Here is a 16,301-nt window from a genome sequence, read left to right on the forward strand (position 1 = left end):
TGCCAGGTAACCGTTTTAGTGTGAAGTTTAAATCCCTTTTTAACACTTTTTATTGCAGATTTGTACAATAAAAGCGTAGAAAAATAGTTTTAAATGGTAAACTAAACAAAAAAGCATATAGCTGTCAACGATTTTAAGGTAAATACTAAATTTGTGTTGTAAAATGTACATATTCATCCGCGTATGGTTCATTTCTCAGTTGGGAGTCTTGAAGTGAAGACCGGTTTTACATAGTTCGCTGTATCACTTAAACTATTTCGACATACCAGACGGCGTCCAATCGCGCTGTTCTAATATAGATTCTTTTAACGGTCTTACAGACAAAGAAGAATGAAAGTTTAGGCTGAAGAAAAAAAGGTTTAAGGACATATTTATTTGCGTTTTGTATTTTCACCCCAATTTTTTAAGAAGTCCTTGTTATAAACATTCAAGGTAAGATTAGTTAAATTTTTAATAATTTTAATTGATTGTATGCATGTACCGACTTGCTCTTTTATGTGTTTTTTTAAGTATTTAATCTTTATTAGTTTTGGTCAGTCTTTATCATACTTTAAAGGGTTTAGTAAAAAAACGTGTACATTTATTACAAAAGTAACAATATGACATAATTTAAACAAAAATACGAAGTGAAATCCAAGCTATGATACCAAACAAACAATTAAACGTAACTGTATTACATTTTAAATGTAACCTCTGGAAACACTGCAAACATAAATATTGAAACTTATATATTTATATATATATATATGTTTAAACATATGTTTTAATATATTATATATGTTATTTTATCTGGGTGAGGTTTATGAGAAATTAAGAACCTAGGATTTAGGCCGGAAATAAATATGTTTAATTTACTATTAATACCCAGCAGATGTCTGTCTCATTATCAACTACTCCTGCTTCTGATACGGAAATGACTATCGATGGAAACATCAACCAAACTGAGAAAACCCTCACTGAGCTACTGGATTTATCACTGGGGACACCAGAGGTAAAACTATCAAAGAAAATTTTGAATACGAACGACTGTAACGATTCTAAACTTAATACCGATCGCCAAATTTACGATTATTAAGCCAAACAAATCTTATCTGTTTGTAGAATCTATGTAACAAATTTTGTTTTAAATTTGAATACTTTACCATACCTTCAACAGAATGGAACCTCCATTGTAAATGTTTACCTCCTAATTATTTGCTTGGTTCGCCACCAAGTCAAAATGATTTTGCTTCTAAAATACCTCTAAATTAATTAGTAAATTTTTTGCTTGGTATTTCACCAAGTCAGATTAATTTTTCATTTGAAATATTTTGAAAATTAATCAATAAATTGTATAGCAGATAAAAAGACTTAATTTGAAAAAAATGAAAAAAATCTTAAAAATTATTTTTCTGAAAAATCTTTAAAAATTATTTTTCTTGTTGCAGATAGGAGCAGTCAACTTCAACATTCTCCACACGCTGTTAGGTTCAATACTTAACAGGCTTGACCTTCAAAATGTGGTTACCGAAGTTAGCACGGGTATGTAGATTGATATAGTGTTGTATAGGATTCTGCATTTTCAATTATTTTGTAGTTATTATAAATCCTTTTTCAATTAACCTTTAAAAATTATATGTATATATAACCAATATTTTTTAAACATTACAAAGAAACTGTTTATTTTTCAAACAATTAACTAAAAAGCATTATTTTTTAAACATTACAAAAAGTTGGTTATTTTTTTAACAGTAAAATTTAGTGCACTAAGTTTTTAAAAACACTTCGACAAAAATACCAAAAGAAATTATTATTATAATTACCAAACTTATTGCGTAAATCTCAGATTCTTTATTATATATCTATCTACAGATCACCTACCGGTTGTAAAGTCAAGGTCGGTAGAAGTGCTGGACAAGAAAGTTTCTCAGATGGAAAATCGACTCGAAGTTTTGAACCAACTGCCAAGCAATACAGAGATAATTGAAAAAGCGAAGTAAAACTAAAATATTTAAAAACTACTGTATTGGCTATGTTTGTATTTCAAAAAAAAAAAAATTAAAAAAAAACAAAGTCAAATTAAAATATTAAAAAATACTTTATTGGAAATATTTTATGTTATTAATTTGATATGAACATGTTAGTAATACAGCACTGTGTCAGTCTATGTGTAAGGTTTCTGTGTATTACCACAAGTGTAATTTAAAATAACTATGATTTGAATAGCCTAACATTGTAAAATAATTTTATTGATTTTTGTATTAAATTTGTTCATGGGAGTAATTAAATAGTGAGTATTCTGTTTAAATCACTGTACCAATATCTTAACCTTTGTAGACCTTTACCAGAAATGTAGGATTAAATTAACAACATGAACAAATAAGTTTATGTTGCTTTGTACACATAAGCTCACTTAAGTGCACTCGATAAGGTCTACGTACCCTCGTAGGTCTGGTACTGCAATAAACTCTGCCGCTGATGTCTGGCAACACCTGCAGTTACAGAAACAAGTAGAAACAAATGAAACTGGCATAGAAAAGGTAAAATAAAACTTAAAAAAAATAATTTATACAAAAAAAATTTACACACAAAAATATCGTAAAACATTTTTAATAAATTGTTTAAAAAATAAATCAAAAATGTTTTATATTATTTAGGATTGGACTCTAGTTTTTTTTGTTTGACTTGTCAATACCAGTTTATCATTTTGTAGAAAAATTAACATGCATATAGCCAGTCTATTTATTAAGCGCAAGTAAATATTTGTATTTAACCATACTGTAAGGCTGCGTGTGCTAAGCAAATTTGGTTTCCATTGCCGTGAAGTGGATGAACAAGTTTAAACAAGCGAATATGATTTATACTTTGTGTGTTTTATCAGGCGCTGTCTTTAATTGATGACTTGTTGCGTGAAATTCGAGATTTGAAAGTAAGACAGGAACAAATGGAAAAAGACATGAAACAGTTTACAGACCAGGTAAAATCACTAAAAACCTAAATTGAAATAATATGAAAACTTAATCGTCATTATTTGTATAAATATTTTACTTTATCCAAGCAGTTACATTGCATAAAAATCTGGAGCTTTTAATATTACCTACTTTTTATACCAGTCATAATACAGTGTTATGTTGTTGTATATAAAGTGAAACAGGATGCTGAGTAAATTATTTCACAATGCTGTAGTATTTAATTCATTATAAACCACAGTGCTATGCACAGAGATATTTAAATATTTGCTTCTCAGCGAATAAAATTATATTGGTTGTTATATCCCATCAGCTGTACATGTGTTTTTGAGTGTTTACCTACTCGGTTTATATTACTACTAATCTACATCGTGTAATAAATGGTGTCACTTTAAATAGAGGGCTTTAAAATGAAATCCTTGTGTACAGCTGAAACAAGATTCATTCGTCTTTCCATTGTTCGCAAGCGTTTTCTTACGTGAGCTCTCTGGGCCCTTTAAACTCGGTTAACAATGTCCGTGGGTAGTCATCCTATTGAATTAAGGCCGCCGCACTGAGTTACTCACAGCGCGACAATGAATGGCCCCTGCCGTTTATGTTTAATAACAGAGGGCACAATGGAATTTAAATCCTATTTGTCCCTTTCCATCTTAGCCAAAGTTAAAAGCACGTGCTTATAGGTTTCTATACAGGCGAGGTCTAGTGATGCCAAAGGCACAAACTTTATTTGATAAAAGGTGTTCCTATTTGAGCAGGGATCATGTGTTATAATGTACCGTACTTGTCATGCCTTTCTATTCATAAGGAACTTATTTGAACCAAAAATCTTTCAATAAGATTTATTACATTAAACATTATGATATTTGACTATTTTTAGTCTTCTGCCTATATTTTACATGTAACATATTTTATTTTTAATATTTTACATTTTATTGTTTATTTTTTTACAAGCCCTTTTTGGCTAAAACAACAAAATAAAATCTAACTTTTCATTCAGGCAGGGGACTTGAGTTCCATTAAATCCAGGCTCAATGCAGTTGAAGCTTATGAGAATCGGATAAATAATCTACAAAAACAAGTAGTAAGTCATGATTCTGTGCAATTTATATGCTATAAATGCATGTTATAAAACACCAGTTATGTTTTTTTGATAACAAAACTAAATATATAGATAACAAAACCAAATATATAGATAACAAAACAAAATATATAGATAACAAAACCAAATATATAGATAACAAAACAAAATATATAGATAACAGAACAAAATTAAAATTATGATAACGTAATTAAATGTTGAAAAAGTTTTTACATATAAGTACTAGAGGACATACTGCCTATTTAAAAAAAAAATATTTTAAATATTTTTAAATTGTTTGTAATAAACACACAAGATTTAAATACCAATTGTTGAAAATGGTATTTTGTAAACAGTACAATTGTTAATTATCATATCTGTACAAGTTATATTTCTGTGTAAAATAAATTTTAAATATCACGTCTTTGTTTTCAGGATGAACTTACTTCAAAATTAAGCAAATATCCTGATGCAAGTGAATTTGAAACCTATATTACATGGCCAGTACTTGAGGAGGCTTTAAGTCAACATATGAAGAAGATTGAAGATTTGCAAAGACAGAAAGTAACTTGAAATATATATAATATAAATGTCACATTATGTTATAGAATCTTAAATTATTTTTTTTTTTAAATAATTTTAATTTATTATGAAATGCATTATTTTAACACCTTTGCATATAAAAAAGTATTTACAGTATATTTTATATTTTTCTTGTTCTTTATGTCATGAACACAGTGTAGTGGGGGGTGATGGGACACCTTTCCATTCTATTTTCTCCTCCCAATTGGTAGTAAACTAAGAAAATTCAAAGAATTATAAAACCATATCCTTGCGACTTTCATAGACTCCTGTTATTGTTTAAAACATGATCAAGATACCCGGATATTGTGTGCTAAAGGTGTTTTAAATCCCCCTATTCTACTATACAGTGTTTCGTGTTTTTGCTTGTATGTAAGTTACTACAACCTTCATTCATGTTGTATAGGATGCATTGGATGAAATCGAATCTCCTATACCAACACCTTCCACTTCAAGACCAACAAGCTCAAGACTTAGTTCTGCAAAAGAAAGATTCCCACAGGTTAATGCCTTATTATAATGTAGACTTATATTTGAGTAACTCTGCTATATCTAAAGTAATATTTTAGTTACCTTAGTATAGGTTAATAATCCAATATATTGGAAACTTAGGTTTGCGTAACTCTAATTAAAGCCATCTTTTAGAGAGCTTTAGGAGTGGGACCTTTTTTTCCAATGACCAATTTTCCAATTTTTCCAATTTATTTGATTCTTTGGTTTACATTTTTTTGTTTTTTTTGGCAGTATTTATAATCATGACAAACTATGCAATGTAGTGTTAAAAGTTACATTTAAGTAATTCTGCTACATCTGAAGTCAGCAATTCCTTTGGTATGGAAGTACTCTGCTTTACCATTGCCCTTTTTTTAATTTTTATTTGGCAGTATTTGTAAGCATGCCAAAAAAATGTGAGTAATATAAACACACCTGGTTACAAATTAAACATCACAATTCCGTGTTTACAATACATGGCGTAAGTTTGCGGTTTTAAAACGCCAGACGTGTTTGTTTAGTATTTGCCCTTATAATAACTCTGACTTTGTTTCACATGAACTACCAGGCAACTGAGATGCTGGAAAGAATTGGAGCATTGAATGATCGCCACAATGAGCTTGATGAAAGGGTGGTTGTGTTAGAAGTAAGATCAACGATGTGTTAAAAATTACTTTTTTTATGCTTGTAATAAATTCTTTTTATTTTTTAATTATTTTTTTTATTTTTTTTTTTTTAATTATATTAAAAATTTTTTTTTTTATGCTTGTAATAAATTCTTTTTTTTTCTTTGTAGGAAACCATGCCCACCAAAGCGGATAAATCGGATCTGTGTAAGTGAAAAGTTATTGTTCAATCTTAAATTTGGTGTATATGTGAATAAATGAATGAATGTAACTTACTTTATCCTTGCATGGCCGAAAAACGTGTCTGTTACTTTGTGGGTGATTATTTTTTGTTATGTAGCTGCGTATGGGTATGCCTATGGTAAGACAAAACATGTTTTTATTCTTTTTTCTCCACGTTCCAATTTCTAGTAAACCAAGAATATTTCCATAATTATATAACTGTGGTCCGAAAGGAGTGTTGTTTATTGGTAAAAACAAAATCAGAAAATATGGGTTTTTAGGTGCTAACAGTGTCCAATCTTACCCCATGGTACCTTATATATATATAAAGTGTTTTTATCCATTTTTTTGTTTTAGCTGGCCAGGCAATACCTGATGATATCTGGGAGCAACTCGCAAAACTTAAAGAGAATATTTCAGTGTTTGAAAAAGATAAAGAAAGGGTAAGTTTTCATAGAACCATATTTGTGGTCAAAAAATAATACATTTTAATCTAATCTATTCAGTTGTTATTTGATGTTTTGTAATATTTAGACAGCAACTAAATTATCGACATTTTATGTAGTATTCATGATTTTTAAAAGGTGGTTTTTAAATAGTTATCTTTTTGAAGGGTTTGATTTCATTTTCAGTTTGATCGGATGATTTTTGTTTATGTCTTTTCTCTGGGCCAAAATGTTTAAAACGCAGGGATAGCTAGGCGCCCATTCCTAAGAAAGAAATCTTACTTTTTGGTTGTAATGTTTACTGATTATTGTAGTGCAGAAAATTTCACAAGATAGGCCTGTTTACCTTGCCACCCCAGCTTTTGCATCTATATGCCTTTTCTATTTTAAGATGAATGAAATGTTGAGAAACCAACAAGATAGCATTGATTGCATGCTATCCATGGGGGGAGGAAGGGAGAGGACAGACGGAGGAGAGAGCTCCGGATATGAGTCTTCCGGAGGATCAGCAGTGGATGTTAGAAAACTAGAGTTAGCATGTCAGAGATTAAGTCAGAAGATGGGAAACAGTTTTAAGTAAGAGGAGTTGATAGAAAAGACAGCTGTAAAATATTTTCAGTAAGGTTTGAACACAGGTAGAAGGTAGCTGTTTTCAGTAAGGTTTGAACACAGGCGCCAGTGCAAAATTGTAGCCAAAAAAGCGCCAGTGCAAAATTGTAGCCAGGTTAGAATTTAGGTAGAAATGCATGATAATACAGTTTATGTTCATGTTGTGCTATAGCCTGTAACCTTATATAGATTTAAATATAAATTACCAAAAACACCAGGGAGTTACAACAAGCCGATACTGAGTTATCGAGCACGAACAAAGAAATTAAATCCTCCCTCAATGAACTAATGAAGCAGTTTAAGGATTTGAAAAAACAAAACGATCAGTTAAAGCAAAACCAGGGAGCACTTGCTCGCAATCTTAGCGCTCATAAACCCCAGGAAAAAGGCAGTAGGGAAATACTTGATGCTCCAGTGCTGACGCCAAAACGTAGCACACTGAAGCAGCAGGTGGGCTAGCCAATACATAGGTGTTTTGAGGCAGATTCAGTTTAATCATGTGTAAAATCATGTGTATTTCTTCGAATATACTAAGTATCTTTTATTGTGTAATCTACAGATAGTAATAGTTTCTTTAATTAGGAGCCTAAATGCCAATGCAAAGGTACTAACTAAAAAGGCGTGACAATTTCTGCAATACTCTGTCCTATAAATACATTGCAACCTACGACTATTAAAACATAATACTAAATCTTACATAGAATAGGTTGGAGGTGGTCTATTTTTTTATATTAATATTTGGGTAGTAACCAAAAAATATGTACAGATTTATGTAACTGTATCCTCATCCTAATGACTCTAAAAGGGGGTTGGTAATTTTGTTAAGAACATGATTCGGAAATATGAGATAATGTACTAACATTATCCATCTTTTCCACCACTAGCCTAGCATAGTTTACAATGACATGTGTGTCATAACAATTTACCTTGACATGTGGTTATTAATAGGAAGCAGCTACGATCACCAACATTCAGAATGCTCTGCTCAATCTCCAAGCTGAAATGGAGAAACTCAACAGACTTGTTCATTCTGCTATTGATGAACACACTGCAAAGCAAAAGCATATCGATGTAAGATTAAGAGTTAACGAATCGAACGTCATATGTATTAATTTAAGAGTTAACAAATGAATCCAATGAACTTATGCATTCTCACAGTTACTTACCTGGTAACTTGTTAAGCACTGGGTGAATTAAGTATTACACATAAATTATAAGCTATCATATAGTGTTGGGATAAATAAGTGACATTATTTCAATAGAATTTTCCTTAATTTTTTTTTCTTACTTATAAACAGGCATTATATGGATACGTTGAAAAACTTGAGGAAAAGAAAGCAGACAAAGAAAATGTAAAAATGGAAATTGACGTTGTAAGTTATATGCTACAAATGCTCTTAAACCTTAAACTGCTAGTGTTAAAAGAGTTGTAGTAAAACAAAGACGTGTTTTAATAAAGCTATTTTCGTCTTGTATGGTTGTGTTATCACAAAACTGGTAAAGTACCACATTCCAACGTGCTGGCCTTGTTTTTTGTCCTGTACTTAAAAATATAATATTTTCTGGTGTTAAAACCTCTAAATTTTTTTTTCTACAATTGAACCAAATAATATCATTAATATTTTTTCTGCAAATCGTTACAATTGAAGCTATAGCCGTTTACCACTATTCAATGTTAAGATAACTTTGCACTGATCTATGCCTTGTAGTAAATATCCATGTCCATTGTTATACAGAAAGCAGACAAACGTGCTTTGACAACCAAAGTCAACAGATCTGACTTTGACACAACGACGAATGAGATCACAAAAAATTTGGATGATATGCTGGAAAAAATAATTGGACAGGTGTGGTTATTATGCTTATTTTATCATAAAAATAAAAAGGGGTGTCTAAAAATCTTGTATTTAATTTTTATGTCAAGCAGGCCATTAAAGAATTTGGGTATTTTTTTATTGTTTTTGCGATTTCGGTTAAACAAACTAAAAAGAAATCGCAAAAACAATAAAAAACGCCCAAATCCTTTTACAGCAAGCATAGGGTTATAAACTTGCTGTAAATTTTACCAGTGTTTGGTTTGAGAGCTTGCCAATTAAAACTTATTGGAATTCTGTCGAGAGTTTTGTGAAACTAATAAAGTACGGTGGTTTGTAATAAAGTTGTGTAAGCAAATGTAACCTGTCTGTCTAAGTGGGGGCTAAAACAACAACGCCAATACTCAAACTTGTTGACTGGCGCACTCAGCTGGACTAGCCATAAACCCAAGATTGCTGTGTTTGTATTTTAACATAAAGCTGGAGAGGCAACTATTCAAATAGCTTGGAAACTGACGATTGATACAGTTTCTTCACGTTAAGTTCTAAGTAGGGGGTTAGTGGTACATGCTACACCATAGCAACAAGGTGATCGGCCTCTAACGCTAGCTAAGCTCACAACACGCTAACCCAACAGCCTCTTACGATAAACAAAGCTATAAACATAAGCTTCAATTCTTGTAAACCATAATGTTACTACAGGGCAATGATTGGCAGCGTGCGGTAAACAAATTGTCCACAGACGTGGATGGAAAATTGGATCGAATGGAGTTGGAATCATTGAAACAACATCTTGAAAACAGGTGTGAAACTAATTTAAAGCTTATGTTGCTTTATAAAAGTAAAAAATAAAAGATGGGATGACACATAACTCTACATCTATAAAATGATAGCACACTAATAAAAAGTTTTCATTTGAGACGGTGTAAAAAATTTAAAGCTTAAATGTTGCTTCCTAAAAGCAAAAAAAACATGAGGTGACACCTAACTTACATTTGTAAAATTACTAGCACACTAATGATGGCTTTTTGTTTGAACATCTTGAAAACAGTGTGACAGTAATATAAATTGATGTCACTTCAAAAAAACAAAAGAAGTTAGGGTAACACCTAGCTTTACATCTGTAAAATAGGTAGTACACTAGTAAAGTTTCATATGGGGTTTGAAATTCTCAATTCCTTGTTCGTCCAATTATGATTAATTTTAATTTCTTTTATAATTAGTAACATGATAAAAGGTGTTGGACTTCAGTTTGTGTCCGATTATTCACTTACACTACTTGTTTACATTGGCGCTAATGGAACACTCTATCTATTATTGAATTTTACTTAATTGTATTTAAGTGTATGAGGTATTGGACTTTAGTTTGTATACATTAACTTACAATACAGTAGCTGATTACACTATGATGGGCCTTTCCTTGCGCAAACAAAATAATTACTTTACTCAGTAACACAGTGCATTTAGATAAATCATTCATTTGTTTGCGGAAAACTTTCACGAAACATCACAACCTAAAATTGTTCACTTATGAACTAAAAGCAATAACATTACCATTTAGTTTAAGTGATATACGAACAGACTTGTTGATTTTACTCTTATATAACTTGCGCCTTATATATTTTAGCATGTAGAACCTATAATACAGCTGTTTTCACACACCCACTGTTTTTGTTCACTTATGAACTAAAAGCAATAACATTACCATTTAGTTTAAGTGATATACGAACAGACTTGTTGATTTTACTCTTATATAACTTGCGCCTTATATATTTTAGCATGTAGAACCTATAATACAGCTGTTTTCACACACCCACTGTTTTTTTTTAACATCTTTGCAAAAAAAATACTATATATATATATATATATATATACTAAAAACAAAATAAACTAAAAATACACTAAAAATGAACTAAAAAAAAACAAAATCAGAATTCTCACAATAATGTCAAACTCTACTCAGGTTAAAAGCAATGCGGAAACTATTGGAACAACGACCTGTGAAAGAAGGTTATTCTGATGGTGATGACGCAGCTGGATTCCGTAAACAGCTCATTCAAAGTTACCACTGTATATCATGTGACAGGCCTGTGGAAATGGCACCGACAGGGTAAAAACACATTCAACACTAAAATGTTTAACCCAGTGGTCACTAATGGGTTGTCAAAATTATCAGTCATACAAAAACTTACCCACAAAGTTACATACGTGGTAACTTGTAGGCTTGCACAAAGTGTTTAAAACAGAACACCGGTGTTATACTTTTAAACTGACGCTCTTTCCCGCACTTTTTTTCATAGCGACTTTTAGCGACTGTCGTTTTGCAAGTGACTTCCTTTTCCTCATTGGTTTAATAATATGATCTTCGCTATTGATTTTGAAAAAAAAGTTTGAAAACTAGTTCACCACTCCTCTGAACTTAAAATAGCCTACTAATCTTTATTCTCACACAGACCTGTACCATCCATACCAGCTACTGCGGGGCTTCCAGCAACAAAATCAGTTCGACCGTACACCTCATTCGAACTTGATCAGATACGACAACAGGCACGAGGGTAAATTCTTCTTTTCCAGCTGTTTTTTATGGGATTTTACTTTAAATTATAAAAGACTAGGTCTTTATTTACAGAAGTATATTATTGAACAGCATTACAAAAATTGTGTCTGTTTTTTAGTCCTTGAAACAGTTTAAAAACTATGCTAATTTTTAGGCAACAAAAATTAAGTTTGAAAACTATGCAATTTTTGGAAAATTATGCAATACTTTTTTTACCCTACATACAAAAATTCATCATACACAGAATGCTGATCGGTAAGAATGCAGTAAATTTTCGAGCCGCATTAGAAGAGCGAGAGATGGCCAGACTGAGAAAATTAGATGAGTTGGCGTTCAGAACCCATTACCCAACACCAGGGCAATATCAACAGCAAGTCCATGAAGGGTTAGACTGAGCCATAATACAGTATATTATAAGTTAGATTTAGACTTAATATTTCAACAAACAAGTTGAATTAAGGCATAACAGTTCAGTATACTATAAGTATAAGCTATAGTTGTGTTGTATCTTAGTCAGCTAAGAAGTTTAGATGTAGCATTTGTTTTATAAACGAATGTAGGTTAATTATCCTTGTGTGGCAAGCAATGACAGTCATAACAACACATAGGTGTCCATTTTCATACTCGTGTCAGCTTAACAGTTCTATATATATCTGTTTGTAATTAAGCTACAGAGTAACACAACATTTCCGTTTTGTAGAATAATTACTGAACAAATTAATACACATGACCGAAAACCCCAAAAGGTTACAAGGGTGGTTGCAAATCTGACCTAACCACCCAAAATTTGGTGCGTTCTGTACAGGTTGATTACTCCACGCAAGCTGCCTGCTATTATTCCATATGATAAGTTGTTGCGTGCACTCAGGTAACCCGAGTTAGCATGCTGGTGCCCAAGGTCAATGACCCCTGCATGGCCCCATACGCATGCGCGTTGTACCCCATTTCACCCACACCACGTCACCGTGTGTTTCATGCACCGCCGCAATTTTTTACTCCATTTCAAAAACACTGACGCTTAATCATAAAGTGGAGACGTATAGTACTGTGGGGTAAGATGGGATACCATTAGCACATAATATCCCATATTCCCTAATTATGTTTTAAACAATTAACAACTCGTTTAGAGGTTACGAATATGTTAAAAGTAAAATTTTCTTTGTTTACTACCGAATGGAACAAAAAATAAGTATGAAAACATGTACCATCTTACCCCAACCTACTATATACTCACTAAAATATTCAATTTTGCCATTTTTTCTCCAGCATGCTGGTGCACTTAATTATTAAAACGCATTCACCCCAAACCTAATTTGCACGCACCGCCAAACTGCTTTCGCGTCCTCTTTCCACTAAACATAGAATCAACTTTGTTTTACAACAGAGAGGAAGAAGGAATGGAAAATATGATCCCATCTGGTCGGGCATGCGGGGGTAACTACACACTAACATACCCTCATAGGAGATATACAAGACTTACTCATCTTAGGTAAGGATTGGATATAATGCATTGGAATACAGATTCTATTCTATGTGGGTATAGAATATGTGGGTGATCACTGGTGTCCAGCAGTGGGGCCACAATGAAAACTGGGGATTAGGCGAGGACTGGCCCTATTTGTATACGAATACCCTACCTTTTAAGTATTACTTCAATAAGTCCTATTTTGTTCTTTCATATTTATCTTCTGTTTTTCTTTCATATAAATTATCTGTTTTGTTCTTCCAAATAAATCTTCTGTTTTTATTCTTCCAAATTTATCTTCTGTTTTGTTAGTGAACTGTGGCAGGAACAAGAAGAGGTCCTGGATGTTGGAAGAGAGGAAGTGGAGTTACAAGGACATGATGGACACATCTACAGGGGAAGACTTCCCCAGCTCCCAATTCCTATACAGGTAACAATATATCATGCATTCCATAAAGTAACACTGGTTTAAATTTCTTTTATGGTAGGATGGGGGAAGATGGGACTTATTTTCATTCTATTTTCTCGTTCCATTTGGTAGTAAACCAAGAACATTCAAAGAATTATAACACTGTATCCTCACGACTCCCATAGACCATTGTTAACTGTTTAAAACACGATCAGGATATTTAAATATTATGTGCTAAAGGTATCCCGTCTTCCCCCACCCTGCTATACTTAATCGAAGATGTTTGAAATGCAGTTTCCATCGATATAGCCAGAAGCAAAAGATTGTCATGTGCTTATAAAAAATAAATTAATGCATTTATGGTTATGTGATTCCTGGCGGTTGTGGGTATTTTGCTGTACTGCAAACAATGCCCAATTGCTTTGCTTAATTCATTGTCAATTCGTTTCTTTGGTGAATATGTATATATTTTAGGTCATTTTTTTGTATATGGCTGACAATTTAGAAACCTGCTGAATTAGAGCAATTGTCAAGTGTTTTGCCCCCAAAAACACATGCCCACAATGGTAGCAACCCTGTAGACTGTAGAGGGTATGCAGACATGCTAAACACTTTGCCACGGCATTAGAATTTTTTTTGATTTTCAGGCCGAATAAGTGAACTAACTTACATTTTAACAGAATCGTAAGACAATGTCGCAAAGTGGTGGACCAGGATATGATGGAGCACCACAGCAATCCAATATCTCTCCACGCCCAAGCTCTGCTCGATTAAACGCTCGCCCGCCGTCTAGCGGCCGCCGTCCGATGTCTTCTGGAACCGAAAGACGCTCACCGCCTCACATTTCTCCCGATCGTAAGTCAATTCTGAATACAAATTTAAATTAAAAGGTATTAAAAGCTGCGTGACAAATACAGTATTTCCATTGCTTTTTGTATTTAAACAGTATAACAGCAAATTTAAATATGCTGATTGATTTGACAACACTGTTAGCTGACGCGCAAATATTTGACGTCAAAGTGCTACTTTTGCAACGTTGTATATTTTTCAACCAACTACAATATAAATGCCTTGATGGCGTATATAGTAGGGTGGGGTAAGATAGTCATGTTTTCATTTACAAAGAATAATTACAGAAATAAATGACTGCGTCCTCACAATTGTCTGGCGCCGTGGCGTAGTATTTGGCGCGCCTGTCTCTACCCCAGAGGTAATGGGTTCAAGGCTCGTCGCTGCTACCATTGTGGGCGTATGTGTCCTTGAGCAAGACACTTAACGGCAATTGCTCCAACCCAGTGGTCACTAATGGGTTGTCCAAATTATCAGCCATACATAAAAATAGAAAAAAAAAAATCCAAAAAAAAAATAATCACCCACAAAGTAACATACTTGGTAACTCGTAAGCTAGCGCGAGGTGCACACCCGTGTTATAACGACTGTCGTTTTCCGGCCACGCGAGGATAAAGTAAGTTACATTCATTCATTCATTCAATTCTAAAAAAGCGTTGTTAATTGTTCAAAACACGATCAGGAAATATGAGATTTAGGTGCTAATGGTATCCCATCTTCCCCCACAGTACTATATGTTTACTATTTATGTTGTTAAACAGATTCAAATAGTCGCATTTCTGCCACAACGAGTGTCGAGTAACCGTCTCTTCAAACGACCACCCAGCATTGCCCGTTAAGTGTACCGAAGTATATTCAACTCTGTGCCTTTCTGTGTCTAAGCCATTTTATTGCGTAGCGCTTGTTCGTATATATATATTGCATGTCCGTCCAAATATAGTTGATCAACGCGTTAGCACTGTTCTTATACACCCACACTGTTGACTTTGAGTGCCAATCTCCGTCTTAATTTTACCAAAAGCAGTTTTAAACTTTTAACCAACAAATATCGTTTTTCCAGTGTTTACTTATGTTTTTTTTCTTTATTGGCCAAACGACCGTCCGAAAATTGTTGTACCGGTACGAACAATAACCTCTATGCTTCAGCCGACGCACGTACCGCATTATTTACTCGTCTTGCGTATGCAAATAGTATATTTTTCTAGGTAAACAAAGTATATATATTTATACGTAGTTTTAAGAAGCGTTTGAGTTCTTGTAATTACTCTGTTTAGTTCGTTCGCAGAAATAAAGTATAGAAAAAAAAATCGATTTGCTTTTAAACTCAGTCAAGTTTTCATGCGTTTGTTTTGAGGGAAATCCTACTGTTTTGGTTTTAATATGGTTTTACGCCATTTGTTTTAAAATTATTTTGCTTTTTGTTTTATAAATGGTTTTTGGTAGATCAAGCAACAGTTTTAGTTTTATTGTTATATAATAACAAGCAAAACATGTGTAGTGATACATTCAATATATTGCCGCTTCACGCTTGTGTGAAAAATGCGGACAAGTTTGCGTGTATACCGCATCTAAAATATTAAGTGTAGCAAAACAATAGCTCAGACCCCGGCGGAGCGTAGTCTGAGCTATAAAAACTCAAACCAGAAACGATATATAGAAAAGTAAACTAGAATGTCTGTAACAGAATAACATAATTACGTCACAGATTACATAAACCAATTTAAATGTTTATTTAGCTCGATATGCTTTCCTATTGGCGCAAAGCATGCAATTTAGCATTAACGTGCTTATAATATATAAAGAAGGGTCAAATGTACAAATGCGGTGGTAAGCAGAAAATCTTCGCAAGCTGACTTCCGATCACTGAGCAGTCATTGAAAAAGCCAGCTTGCGAAACGAAGTAACCGTGCAACATTTACAAACAGCTGTGTAGACATATAAAGTAGTTAACTGACGAGCTGGGCCGTCAAACACAAATGTTTTCACAGTTTTATCAGGTCATGAGCCTAACAAAAACAGCCTGTACAGAAGCGAAATATTAGTCAGCCCAATGTATAATTCATGTTCCGGAAAACTAATTATTGTTATAAGAGAAATAAAAGTACAGTACAAACGTCAATGCGAATACGTGGTTTGTATAATAGATAGAATAAGCGGTGCGGTAAATTGGCTTGGGTGCTTCTTAAACGCCTGCTGTGCGGTTG

At 33.1% G+C, this 16,301-nt stretch overlaps 2 protein-coding genes across 10 annotated transcripts in view; one reads left to right on the forward strand and one right to left on the reverse strand.

The window, feature by feature from the left end:
• Position 1: 1 nt before the first annotated feature.
• On the forward strand, positions 2-15,408 carry LOC149736610 (uncharacterized). 9 transcript variants are annotated; one of them, XM_089877274.1, is made up of 26 exons: positions 2-138; positions 300-432; positions 872-991; positions 1,428-1,521; positions 1,852-1,975; positions 2,429-2,519; positions 2,861-2,956; positions 3,946-4,029; positions 4,462-4,590; positions 5,015-5,110; positions 5,669-5,746; positions 5,897-5,933; positions 6,306-6,391; positions 6,786-6,970; positions 7,222-7,453; positions 7,952-8,074; positions 8,302-8,376; positions 8,740-8,850; positions 9,520-9,620; positions 10,781-10,927; positions 11,271-11,372; positions 11,619-11,759; positions 12,759-12,863; positions 13,152-13,269; positions 13,929-14,103; positions 14,859-15,408. In XM_089877274.1, exons 3-26 carry the CDS (start codon positions 872-874, stop codon positions 14,897-14,899), a joined length of 2,691 nt encoding a protein of 896 aa, XP_089733400.1. In that variant the 5' UTR covers positions 2-138; positions 300-432; the 3' UTR covers positions 14,900-15,408. The 9 variants fall into 9 exon arrangements, with proteins under 9 accessions (XP_089733400.1, XP_089733402.1, XP_089733399.1 ...); XM_089877276.1 differs by having other exon boundaries at positions 23-138; positions 321-432; positions 869-991; XM_089877273.1 differs by having other exon boundaries at positions 23-138; positions 321-432.
• The window catches only part of LOC149736611 (uncharacterized), a 32,831-nt gene continuing 30,503 nt past the window's right edge, over positions 13,974-16,301 (reverse strand). The window contains exon 32 of the mRNA XM_089877253.1: positions 13,974-14,114. The gene's annotated coding sequence lies outside the window, so the exon portion shown is untranslated. The remainder of the gene's footprint in view (positions 14,115-16,301) is intronic.

The sequence above is a fragment of the Ciona robusta genome, chromosome 4 (assembly GCF_009617815.1).
Source record: "Ciona robusta chromosome 4, ASM961781v2".
In the NCBI taxonomy this organism is placed as follows: Eukaryota; Metazoa; Chordata; class Ascidiacea; order Phlebobranchia; family Cionidae; genus Ciona; species Ciona robusta.